This window comes from Sorex fumeus, unplaced genomic scaffold, assembly GCF_029834395.1.
Source record: "Sorex fumeus unplaced genomic scaffold, SorFum_2.1 ptg000086l, whole genome shotgun sequence".
NCBI lineage: Eukaryota > Metazoa > Chordata > Mammalia > Eulipotyphla > Soricidae > Sorex > Sorex fumeus.
Genome location: NW_026606143.1, coordinates 32,873,231 through 32,885,944, shown reverse-complemented (window position 1 = coordinate 32,885,944; position 12,714 = coordinate 32,873,231). Strand labels below are relative to the sequence as shown.

Here is a 12,714-nt window from a genome sequence, read left to right as displayed (position 1 = left end):
TCAGCGCTTACTCTTGGCTCTGTGCTTCTTTCTAGTGGAGTTTGGGGGATTCCAGGTGGTGCTGTGGTTGCACTGGGGATGGTAGCATGCAAGGCCTTATCCCCGCACTAACTCTGGCCCTTTATGTTTCCTTTCATAAGTATTCAGAACCTGGCCAGAGAGACAGTATAATAGATAAGGCTCTTGCCTTGCACACAGCTGACCCTGGTTCAATCCCTGGCACTGTCTATGGTCGCCCCCAGCCTTGCCAGGAGTGATTTCTGAGCTCAGAATTAGGAGTAGGCCCTGAGCATAGCCGAATGTGGCCCCCAAACAACCAAACAAAAAATGATTTGGAATTAACATGGTGGTGAGGCTTATATACATATCACAGTGTGAAACTGTACTCTAAAGAACTGATACAATAAAATACAGCTTTAAAATGTTGAGTCAGCAAGTCTGATGCACTTTCATTTATCCTTTCATCATTTCCAGGGTTCCTCCAAAAGAACATTATTGAAGTTCTCTATATGGAAGTGCCAGCTCTCAATATCAAAAGGGAAGCTTAAGAGCAGCCATTACCGCATTTCTGGCAATCAGCTCTGTGTATGGCACACAACAGGGGCCCAGGAAAATAGTTGCTGAATGAACAAACCATATTTTACTGGGATCATCTGAGATGATCTGGATTTGGGAAAGTCTTGTACAACTGTACCCAAATTCTCTATGGGGTAAATAGGATCAGGCTCAGAGAACGAATTCTTAGAGTAGATATATTATAATTCTTTTTTTTTGCTGCAAGGAGTTTCTAATATAATTTTATTTTTGACTAATAATAGAATTGCATCCCATTAACATTTCTTTTCATTTCTTCCCTGAATGTCAGGGATAGAACTCGGGTCCTCACACAATGGGAGCAGAAGCTCAATCACTGAGCTCTGCCCCCAACCCTCATATTAACGTTCATACTCAGCAGCAACCTTGGTGAAAATGAATGTTATTAACAAAACACCATAGTCATTACAAAGTCAACCCTTCTCGACAAAGCTACAATTCAACACAGATCTATTTAAACTTGGTCATTAAAGTAAGTATGCCAAATACCCTAAATAATCAAACCCTTCATTTTAAGCAATACATGCGAATTCAGTTTTTATGATTCAATAAGAAAACATCTCTGAAACCTACCTGGGTAACATTGCTTTCTTCATCATACTGAAACATGATCTCACCTCTATAAAACACTAAAAACAAATTTTCAAAAACAAAATTTGAGATCTGTATCCTTAGAGCTCGAAGATTAACACAACACAGAAAAAGATTAGAAAGTGCATTTTATTCCATTCATAAAAGTGCATCTCATCAAATTTTATCATTATTCATATTTTATCAAAAAGATAATGGTTATCCATAGAATTTTCAGAAAATCTGAATTTTATGTAGGAATTCAAAAAGAAAACGTGTCCCTCTCTCAAGAAACATTATCCCTGCATGCTTCTCATCTAACCTTGTATCCCTTTAAAATGCTAAATGGCTAACTAGGGCTCTTACTCATAATACTGAAAAACAAAAACAAAAAGAAAAAAATAAACTTTCAATTACACAGAAGGGAGGAAGAGAGTAAATGACTCTCAGCAGTTTAGCAGCCTTATGGAAGGCCATCTCTACTTTGCCAGGGGGTTGCCTTTTTCTTTTCAATATACAGCTACCAAATGCAATCTCTGTGCTAGGAAGAAAGTTCAGACTTTGCTGAATAGTGTATAGGGAAAATCCTTTCTTCATTTGAACAGCCCTCTGTAGCTTTCATTCCAGAAAAGCTGGGGGAAACTACTCTGAAAATTCTCACTTTACTAAATATTAAACTCATTTCAGTCACTGGTTTCATGTAGTGCACATACTTGGAGGGACTTTGACTCTACCTGGAAACAAATAAAACAGACACTTTAACAGAAGCACACTGTGTGCATTTAATTTTTAGACAAAACCTGACCTCTTGAGCAGGACAAGGATGTTATATAAACTAGAGCAAGGATCAGTCAATTTGGGGGGTCAAAAGTCAGACAGTAACTATTGAGGCTTTGTGGGCTATAAAATCTCTGTTGAAATGATTGGACTTAGAGGTTGGGGTGCAAAAGCAACCGTAGACACTACGTAAATGAATGGCATGGCTGTGTCCCAATAAAACTTTATTTTCAACAATTATATTTGGATTATGAGCAGCATTTGCCAACTCCTGAGCTAATGGCTGAAGGACTCTTCACTACACCTTCTCACACTGTACTAGTAAAAAACTGATTCCAAATGTCAGGTACCCCAAATCCAGTTCCACTTAAAAGTGGCTAACTAAGCCACTAGATTGAGCAGCATGACCCATTTCAGCCATTTTTCGGCTGAGAAGAACTTATGCACAGTAATACTAAAACTTAGTACTAATCATCAGGTGTACTCCATCCTGGGGGTGCAGCACACCCCTCTACTCTGGGTGTGCAACTTCTCCCCATTCCTCTCTACTGAACTCCATTTTGGGGATTGCTCACATCCCAATTTGAGGTATTCCTTTACCATACCCTTTCCCTTTCCTTTCTTGGAATACCTGGTAGAACACAGTGATAACTTTCAGCTCTGCATTTAAGAGTCACATCTGGTAGTGGTCGAGGGACCAAACAATGCCTTAATCCCAGTGTCATCTCCTACACCCAATTCCTTTCCTTCTCCATGTTTCTCTCTTCTCCCTCTCACCTATTTCCTACTAAAACTATTTGGCTTCACAAAATTTACAGAAGTATTCAAAGAAAAGGCATTTGATAACTGCAGTAACTGATCCATATTTAAAAAAATTTTTTAACTTTAAAAATGTATTTACTGCATGCACGCATGTGTGCATGTGTTCTTCTCAACACCCGGTTTTGCTCCCTCACCCCTCCATTCTCCAAGTTCAGTCTTCAGTTCTGTTGAGCCCATACTGAGTCTGAGTTACACAGTGGAAACTGCCACTTCTGACCCTAATCCTGCCTCTTCCTAGTCTGCTCCCAGCTTCTTCACTGGCCTCCATTTCCTTTAATGAACTCAGATTGGAACCTGTAAGAAGCGAAGGTTTCTAGTTTCTGGCAGGAGATTGTGGAATTTCTGGTGCCAAACGAGTTGGTCCTCTGATGAGGTTGTTTTCACCAGACACTAAAACAAATGGTCAATTCAGCCACTTAGTTGGGGAAAACATTACTCCAACCAGCTTCCTGGCATCTGTTATTCAAGATGACCAGTTTTTTTGACTAAATGTTCAATTTTCAAACAGTTATCAAACATCATGTAGACACAACACTAAACTAGACGTTAGTCACCAGTCTAAAACATAGATGAAGCACAAAAATAATGGAACGATGGAGAATTCAGTAAAGAGAACAGCAAGAGAGGAGAAAGGAAGAAAGAAAAGTGATATACATTATTGGAAAAAGAAATGTCTCTAGCAAGAGTCTCTTTTCTTTCATCAAAACCAGCTAATATTTCTTTGTATGTTCAACCTGAAGCCTAATATCAGCAGAAAACTTAAGTTGAGCAAACATCATATGCACACATAGAAAGTGTGGCATTGCTTTACCAGAAAATCTTCTAAACTATCCTACCCGAACTTATTTTACTAAAATTTGTACCTATGTCTTCCAAATAAATTATTTATATGTTAGAAGAAACAGAACAAAAGGAAAAATGTCCCTCTAATTATATTAATAGAGTTTCATATTAATAGAACAAACACTTGAATATTATCAAATATCCTGTTCCCTTCCTTCTTTCCCCTGCCCTCTCTTGCAAAGTTCTGACCTGCTACACCATATTTTTCTGTTTTTCACATGTACTTTTCTTGGTTTTAATAAGGAAGGGAGCCCAGACAGCCAAAGCAATGTGAGAAAAGTCGGTGTTTCATTCCTTCTGGCCCCTGGGAGAAGGGAAAATATTCCCATTTCAAAAATAGCATGTTCGCAAGAGATTTCCACCTCAATTAAAAAAAATAGTAGCCAGTCTTCATAGGCAAAATACTCTATGTGCGCTCTACTGGAATTAGCATCCATTTAAACAAGATTTTCACATTCTAGTGAAGACATTTGTTGTATTTTTAACAAGACAACATCCTGTCCCTAAGCTATAATACTTAGAGTCTTATGAAAAAGCTTGAGGGATTTGTATATAAGAAGTGGCTTTCAACAATGATTAAGTTCATTATTACATTCATGGATCAACTTGAAGAGTATTAGTTATGGATTTAATGTTAGAGTGAAAAATAATTTGGTGTAGAGCTTCAATATTTTCATATTAAAGAAGTTAATCCATCGCCTCAATAGGAAATTAGAAGATAATTCTGCTGGATCTAAAATTTGCTTTTGTTTTCATTCAAGGTGCTTAGCAGCTAGGTAAAAGAAACAGATCAGAGGCATGCATCACTCAGTAAGCGAAAAAGAGACCATTTTTCTCTATTACCGGATCTAACTGATCCAGTAATATGTAATGGACACAAGAACTAACCTGAGTCATTGCAAGTAGACGACAAATTACAGATTCTTCTCTGGGGTTTGACTCCTGAAAAGAAAAAATCAACCCAGCTGGTTAAGCATGGTAATGTCTGTACTTGTATGCTACATTGTCAAGAGAATTCTCAGATTTAGGCATAAAACTAAGAAAGTACCCAAAACATTGCAAATCTGGTAAAATTGACTGGATAAATCCCATAGAGACTGGAGGGAAGAGAGAGTTTTCACTTCTTAGTCAGCTATGGAACTTGATTCCTTACTACTCTTTAGTCTGTCAGTGAATCCCCAAGCCCTCCCTACTCTTTCTTCAGTCCATTCCCAATCAATCTCTCTTCTGTCCAACATAAATAAAACAGCATGAATACAAACTGAGCATAGAGACTGTAACTGAAATTGCCCTGACTCATAAATCTTCCTTCCTTTCCAGGGTGGGGTAGTCCATGAACACTCTAAATCTGGTCCTGCTTCTTTCTGCAAGTATATATAAGAAATAACATTCATGTCATCCTATCATTTCATGTGAGCAAAACTACAAAATTCAAACATGGATTTGCTAGACACCTGATATTTTCTACAGGTGGGGGAGGGTCCAGGTACAGACCCTGCCCTCCATGAGCTTACGGTCTAGTGGCGGGTTGTCTTCAGTCATAAAAAAAGCACAGTGAGGGCAAGATGGAATGGTGACTAAGACAACAGACCACACAGAAGTCAGAGACAAATGGGGAATGAAATAAGCCACATTAGAGCAAAGGAATTCGTACAAGTTACCCCGAGAAACATCTGTTCCTGTGGTAAAAGAAGTGCATTTCTCGATTGATTTGAAAACATCCCAGTGTCTTTCCCTCCATTATTATATCTTTTTGGTGATGTATAAAAAAGTTATAGTAAATGTGGGGAAAAGTGTTGATAATAATTTCCCAGGTGCAAAGATTGTCATATTAAAGAATTTTGGGGTCTCTTTGTTAAGTCTGGCTTGGTGAGAACTTTGCCTCTAACTCTTGATTGCGATGTCCATTGCACCTTCTGAATGCTTAATCTGTCACTAAGAGAAGTAGTTTGGACACAAATCAAGCTTGTAATTTGAGTTGAGCACGTGCTGTGGTTTCTGCCAGAATGACATAACTGATGTATGACCACCAGTGAAGAGTTTTGACTCTGTGAGAGAACTGAATTTAGATGTCAAAAGTTATAAGCAGATTTCTATACTGTCCCATAGCAATGCTGACCACACGAAAAGAGAATTTCGTTTGAAATGTATTTACTTCTGGATAAAACTCATAAGAAATATAACACTTACAACTACTATAGTGTATGTTTATGTGTATAGTAATGGTTTAAAAGTTCTTTACAACCATTGGACAGTTGCTCAACTAAGATTTTCATCTCTCATATTTACGTTTTAGCAGCACCTTAATTTCCAGTGTCGTATATGTTCTGCTGCTAATTCACTCTTAAGAATTTTCTTTCCTATTGTTAGAGATGCTCTCCCCATGGGTAATTTCCCCGCATATGTGGCCACAGTTCATCTTTGAAATAATGAGTGAAAAAACTTCTTAAAGGGTCAACTAGGAAATATTTGTGGGTCAGATAGTCTTCAGCACAACTATTCAATTAGACTTTTGGTTGTACTGGAAAAGTAGTCATAGACAATATGTAACCAAATGGGCATAACAGTATTCTGATAAAACTTTTTTGGGCTATATTTGGCCTAAAGGCCGCCATTTTCCAACTCCTGCTTCAAATCAACCAGAAGCAACCTAGTTCTGTTTTGTTCAACATGCCACATGTCTTTAGCTTTGCACTAGGTACTTAAAAGTCGATCCCTTTTTTTTATTTAAAGAGTTTGGGGTTCACTCCTGTAAGATGTTTCCCTTCAGTAATGGTCTCCTGCTGATAAACTCATTAGCATCAGCCCTTTTATCTCCATGTTTCCTACCCATGTCAGAAACATGTGGATGTGCGATCTTTGCCTTCATCTACATGCATGTACTTGTTGATATCTGTTTGCTTTCCTTTTATCTCCCCAAACACTAGAAGTTGCTTGAAGGTGAGGATTGTGTCTGAGCATTATTACCGAGCCCCAAAACTTAGTACAACTTCATGTACCCAGTTTATAATAAGCATCTATTATTAAGAAAAGATTTTATTTCAAAAGGCAAGGGGAAAAAAGAAAGAAAACATAAACACCAGTCATTTGTTAAACTTTACTTTAGTTACAAAAAGAAAAGTCTTGATATATTTGATAAGTCATACCTGATGCATTGAAGGTTTTTACTATAGTGATTTTAGCTTTTTCTGCAAAGAAGCAATTTAAATATTAGAGCAGAATTATTGCTTGTTTTTTTAGAAAAAAAACAATATGCCATGAGTATCATTTTAGTGAAGCGCTAAGAAAATCATACTGTTGACACTTTAAGACATTATTAGTGAACTCAGCATCAGAATGAATAGGCACGTGCCTATTATACAGCATCAGCATAGAGTAGGTCTGGGGGTCAGACGCTCAGGCTTAGACACTGCTACCGCACTTTCCACTGCTTGTGCAATTCTACTTCAGTTTCTATGGGATGCTCCTACACAAATGAATATGAATTTTTCACTTGAACTATTTAGAATTAAGTCATCCTTCTGGTGATAAACTATGAAGAGCATTGCTTCAGAATAAAAAGGAAATAGTAAACATATGTTCTAAGATATGGCTAGTCTATAATCCAAAAGGTGCTATTTCTTTGGTTCTTAATATACTACTATTTCTAATGTATTGATAAATCATTTTGTAAATAAATTATTCTCAGGTTGAGACTCTCTGTCTATAGTCATAGAACAAGCACAGCAGGACACGATTAAAAATCAATGACCCATGGGCAAATATCAACACATTCTGAAAAGCAAACCATATAAATATGTTCCCAACACACTTCGGAGACAACACTCATGGTTCATTTCTCAGATAATGGAAACCAGATTCAGAAATCACTGTTGCAAGGATGGTCAATTAGAAGAGGGTGTGTTCAAGACACAGATTTGTTAAAAAAAAAGTGTATGGGCAACTTCTGGAAAAAAAAAACCCAAGCTCCGATACTGGAGTAGCAATTAGGAATTAACTGTATGATTTATTATCTTCTTATTGTATGGTTCTGTTTCAGTGTGTGACTGACCCATAGTAATTACAGAGGCTGGTAGCATTTTGCATGATCATTATGAATTCTTTAAATATATTGTTTTCCCTGATACTTTCTTTTCCAGGATAAACAAAACACAAGTGTGACATCAATATCTGGATCTCATATGAAGTGTTTGGAGGAAAAATGCTCAAGAATGGGGAATGAAGATGACTATGGTGCTAGAATTGTGCACGTGGGAAACCATCATTAATAGTATTGTAAAGCATAGAAACTCAATTGTCTAATATGCAATATTAGATATTAGTCTCAATATATACTCTAAGGAACTAAGAGAGATTTAACAATATTTGACATAGTCTCAGCTGTCAGAAGGTATAGTGACATAGACATTCTTAGCAAGTGCTGGCAGCAAGGTTGCTGGATCCAACCTTTCTAGAAGGTAATTGAACAGCAGGAATCAGGGGCCTTAAAATATTCATACTGCTGACCCATTAAATCTATTGCGAGAGTGCATCCTATAAAAATCAGGGATGAATACAAAGATGCTGGCACAAGGTGTTCATTGTAACAATTTCTATAAAAATGTAGAAACAACTTTAATGTTCAACATATGGCACCCAATGGAATCATTAATAGTAAGAAATGTTGGGAAATGGTTATATAATATATTTATAATATGATAGATAATATAAAGTCTAAAAGGTCATATAAAATCTATATAAACTATGACTATTTGGGGAAGTAGATATTATATGTATACATGATGCTGAATTGAAATATGCCAAATTATTAACAGCAGTCTTAGGAACATAAGTTTAAAGATTACTTATATATTTTTCTTTTTTCTATACATTGTTTTTTCTGGTTTTGGTGGGGGAGGGAGTTGGGGTGTCTTTTTTTTCTCGAAACGCTTCACTTTCTTTGAGCCAACATTTATTACCATTATGACTTAAAAGTAATAAATTTTATTTAAATGGAATTCCATAGCCATAACAGCTTGGAAGTTTAAGAGTGTGGTGGCACCAGACTTACAGTTCAATGTCAAAGTCAAATAGGTAATAATAGTTGAAGGCACAGCAAGTGGGCACAGAGATAACCTTTACTAAACCCAGCAGACCACACAAGTGAGAAATTCAAGATTCAAGGTCAAGTTATTAGACTTATATATATCTTGATATTACCTGTTTTGTTTAAAGTAGCTAATATGTTTTCAGCAGCAACTGAAATGAGATAGCAAAAATTAGCCTAACTATTCACATAGTTAACAAATACATGTGTCTTCCTAGGTTCTTTAATCACTTCACTTTTCCCCAAATCCCAGAGAAGTTAGCTTTGTAAAAGCCAACTGGCGCTATTAAATGTGTTTACTGCCCACCCCATCACCACGGCCCATTATCTCCAGCCCCCAGAGACAATGCCTGAGCAAGCGTTTATTCATTCAAAATGAGTTTCCCGAACACGAGTTCAAGGAAAGTTTTAGACACATAGCAAACACACAAGTTAAGTGCCTAAAACATAGCAACAGTCCTATCATTAACAGATTTAAACAAAACCATTTATGTTGAATAGTGTGTCCCTTTTTTACTCCTACTATAATAAAAGCCATAAGGGCGATAATGCTTCCACAGTAATAACTATCATAGCCCCGTGCATACTTAGCACACTTTTATGTAGTAGGACACTCTTATAATAAAGCATCTTAATGTAATTCTTGGTAAAATTGGAATTATTCAACATTATATTCAGGTAACTATTATGAAAATTTCGTGTTGATTTAAGTTCTCTTAGAATCCAATTTAAAATTGCCACCTCTGGTATTTCTGTTGTGAAATGCATTCTTGAACTTCTAGCATTCTGGCCAAAACTTTTGGTTTAAAAAAAGGTTATCACAGTTTTTTTTTTAAAAAAAGAAAAAACAAATAAATGGTATTTATAGCCAAGGCTGTTTTGAAAATGCTCTTTTATTGTAAGAAATAATTACACATAAAAACAATAATATTTGGCTCTTTCCATTGGCCCCAGACTTGAAACTGGTTTTGATCAGTCTGAGCTGCATCTATGATCGTTTAGCTCCTTAACCTCCAACTAGATGGTGAGATTTTATTTTTCCTAAGGGACTGTGAAGTGGTGAGTTTTGACTGCAATAAGACCGAAGAGAGAATGTCTCCCCACCACCAGAGGGAGCAGAATGTACTATTCTGCCCAGTCCGCCTTCCTTCCCCAAGATAGCCTTGTTCTTTGCCCTTTTCTCTCAAATAATGAAGCCAACTTTTTCATTTCTTGATGAAATGAAAATATTGATTAGTAAAGCATTCATTAGAAGGCTGTCTTTGAACACTGGACTGCACATCCCATGCCATGTCATAGTGATGCCACTGTACATGCTTCTGACGTCATTGGACATGCTTTTCCCATTTAAACAATTTGACATTTAGAAAGAGCTGGTGTAGTGTGGAAAAGAAGTAAAAGAAGTGTGATCAACTTATCTCACAGAAAAAAGAGGGCTGCATTAGCGGGCTGTTGATAAAAGGAATTTTGTTACTGAGCCAGAAAGCTTAGGTTACTCTTTAGGCTAGGCAGTTTTTTGTTTACTTGCTATTGTTGTTACGGAATTATGGAAGTTTCAGCACCATTAATTGGTACCTATTCATATTAAAGGTTATTAATTGTCATTGACTTAAGAAAAATCCTTACTGGGTGGTAGTTTCAACCTCTTTTGTCCCCAGGGAGAAAAACAGTATAAAATATAATGAAATAAGAAACTTAACAAATTGGGCTAAATCAATGTTTAAATGCTTCTTGCCTGGAATACCACTGGAGTAGGGGACAAAACCAAAAGGTAGTTCAGCTGCAGGAGACAAAAGAAAAAAAAAACACAAGAAATGTTTCTAATTAATTAATTCTCTGAAACAACTATTCATTGACTATCTTGAGATATAATTATGAAAAGAAGTTAAAAACATGTACCAGACCAACATGTGTTAAATCTGCAGGTCCACAATTATTCTGAGTTTACATTTGATCAGAGAATTGCAGAGAGGACTTGGAGAGACAAAATGATTGCAACTGTTTCACAGTACAGATGAAGACCCAGAACTCATGGTCAAAAAGCCTACTACTACCTAGGGAATAGCCTAGAAATAAGTTCAGGAATCACACCAAACTATGACACTTCGTAATTTTTCAGTCTGAGAGTTCTAGAACAAATTTTATACTTCGAAAACTTTGTCCAACTACAATTATGAAATATATTGGCACATTGGCTCCATTCTGCAATAACGGTGCTTGGTAATTCTTCCCACAGTCAATTTAGGATTTAAAAATAACAAGCAAAAATATTGCTACTATTCAATATTATACCGCCTAACACAATTCCTGGGTAAGTCATTTTTTAATATGGATACTAGTAAGGCAACCAAAATCAATCAAGTTATAGATTTCCCATGCAAAAACTCCAGTATGCTAAGAGATCAGTCTACGACACAGATTTTACATGTGTAAGTATTAAGTATTAAAAAGACCCAATAACTCCACTTGCAAGTAAACACAGGGAAAGTAAGCCCAAATGTTTTACAATGAAAGGTGTTTTGTAGAAAGGGGAGAAGGCAGCTGGAATAGAGAAGGGATCACTAAGAAAATAATGGCTGGAAGAACAAGTCGGGATGGGAGTTGTGTGCTGAAAGTAGACCAAACATGATAACCTCTCAGTATCTGCACTGCAAACCATAATGCCCCAAAGTAGAGAGAAAGTATGGGGAATATTGTCTGCCATAGAGGCATGGGGAGAGTGGGAACAGGGGGTATACTGGGGATATTGGTGGTGGGGAATGTGCACTGGTGGAGGAATGGGTGTTTGATCATTGTGTGATTGTAACCCAAACATGAAAGCTTGTAACTATCTCACGGTGATTCAATAAAATAATTTAAAAAAGAATTAATTCACAAATAAAAACAGGAGTTTTGTAGAAGGAGACTTCAAGGCGCTAGGTTAGTCTATCAATTTTAAACCATCCATGCCTTGGCTGAAACACTCATCCTGTCTGTCCTACACAATTGTTTCCACTTTTGTCATCCAGTATTTTTTTTGTTTTAATTACCAATGATACTTCTCTAGAAGTAAGATAGCTTCTGAACAATAAGATTCAAAGCATGGATTCGGAATCTTTTGCTCTTGGAGCAAAACTGCGTGGCCAAGGTGGGTTTTAAATTCATGACTCTGATGAATGGCAATGCCATTCAAAGAGGAGGCCTGTGAGTGCTATACAGTCTGTTCCCAGTTTGCTCATCTCCTTGACCCAAGGCTCCCCAGACCCAGGCTAAGACTAGATTTAGGGAGTGCCCCCAAAGCCCCATTTTCCATTCCAAGCAAACAGAATTTCATAAAGACATTACCATGAGTAAGTTCATTCACAGCTATTTACCAGAAAAAAAGGACAAAAACATAATGGCTCACTATGCCCTAGAAGCAAGGTGCAAATTGACACGGTAAAAGACCTCGGATTCTGTAGACGTGTATTCCTGGCTTTAAATCTTTGCACCTCTACTTAGTATGTAATGATATTCATGACTAATTGAGGATCATCTCTCATCATCTTTGTAATTATGCAACAAAGCAGAGTAATTACTAGGGTTATTTTCTGTAATTTACAGATGAAGAAAAGGGGGTGGAGAAAGATGAAGAAACTTGCTCAAAGAGACATGGATAGCAATGGTAATGGTGAAGTTCACGCCAAGTCATCTGACTCCAGACAGTGTATGAACACGAGTAAATTTTATCCTCTCTGACTCTCACTTTCCTCACCTACATAAAAGATTGTACGATCCATATATGCTTCCTGTTGCTGCAGGATTGGGAGCAGAAGAAAATGTCTTAAGACTCTCAGGCAAGACAGCATATGTACGAGAAACAATAGCACTGTAGCACTGTCCTCCCGTTGTTCATCGATTTGCTCAAGCGGGCACCAGTAACGTCTCCATTGTGAGACTTGTTACTGTTTTTGGCATATGAAATATGCCATGGGGAGCTTGCCAGGCCCTGTCGTGGGGGCGGGATACTTGCCGGCCTCTCCAAGAGGGACGGAGGAATCGAA

At 37.2% G+C, this 12,714-nt stretch overlaps 1 protein-coding gene across 1 annotated transcript in view; it reads right to left on the bottom strand.

Moving 5' to 3' along the window:
- ADGRG2 (adhesion G protein-coupled receptor G2) overlaps positions 1–12,714 on the bottom strand; it is a 124,995-nt gene that overhangs the window by 31,114 nt on the left and 81,167 nt on the right. The window contains exons 4-6 of the mRNA XM_056131132.1: positions 6,753–6,794; positions 4,495–4,548; positions 1,168–1,223 (exon numbers count right to left, since the gene is read on the bottom strand). Of these exons, the coding sequence (XP_055987107.1) occupies positions 1,168–1,223; positions 4,495–4,548; positions 6,753–6,794 (152 nt within the window). The remainder of the gene's footprint in view (positions 1–1,167; positions 1,224–4,494; positions 4,549–6,752; positions 6,795–12,714) is intronic.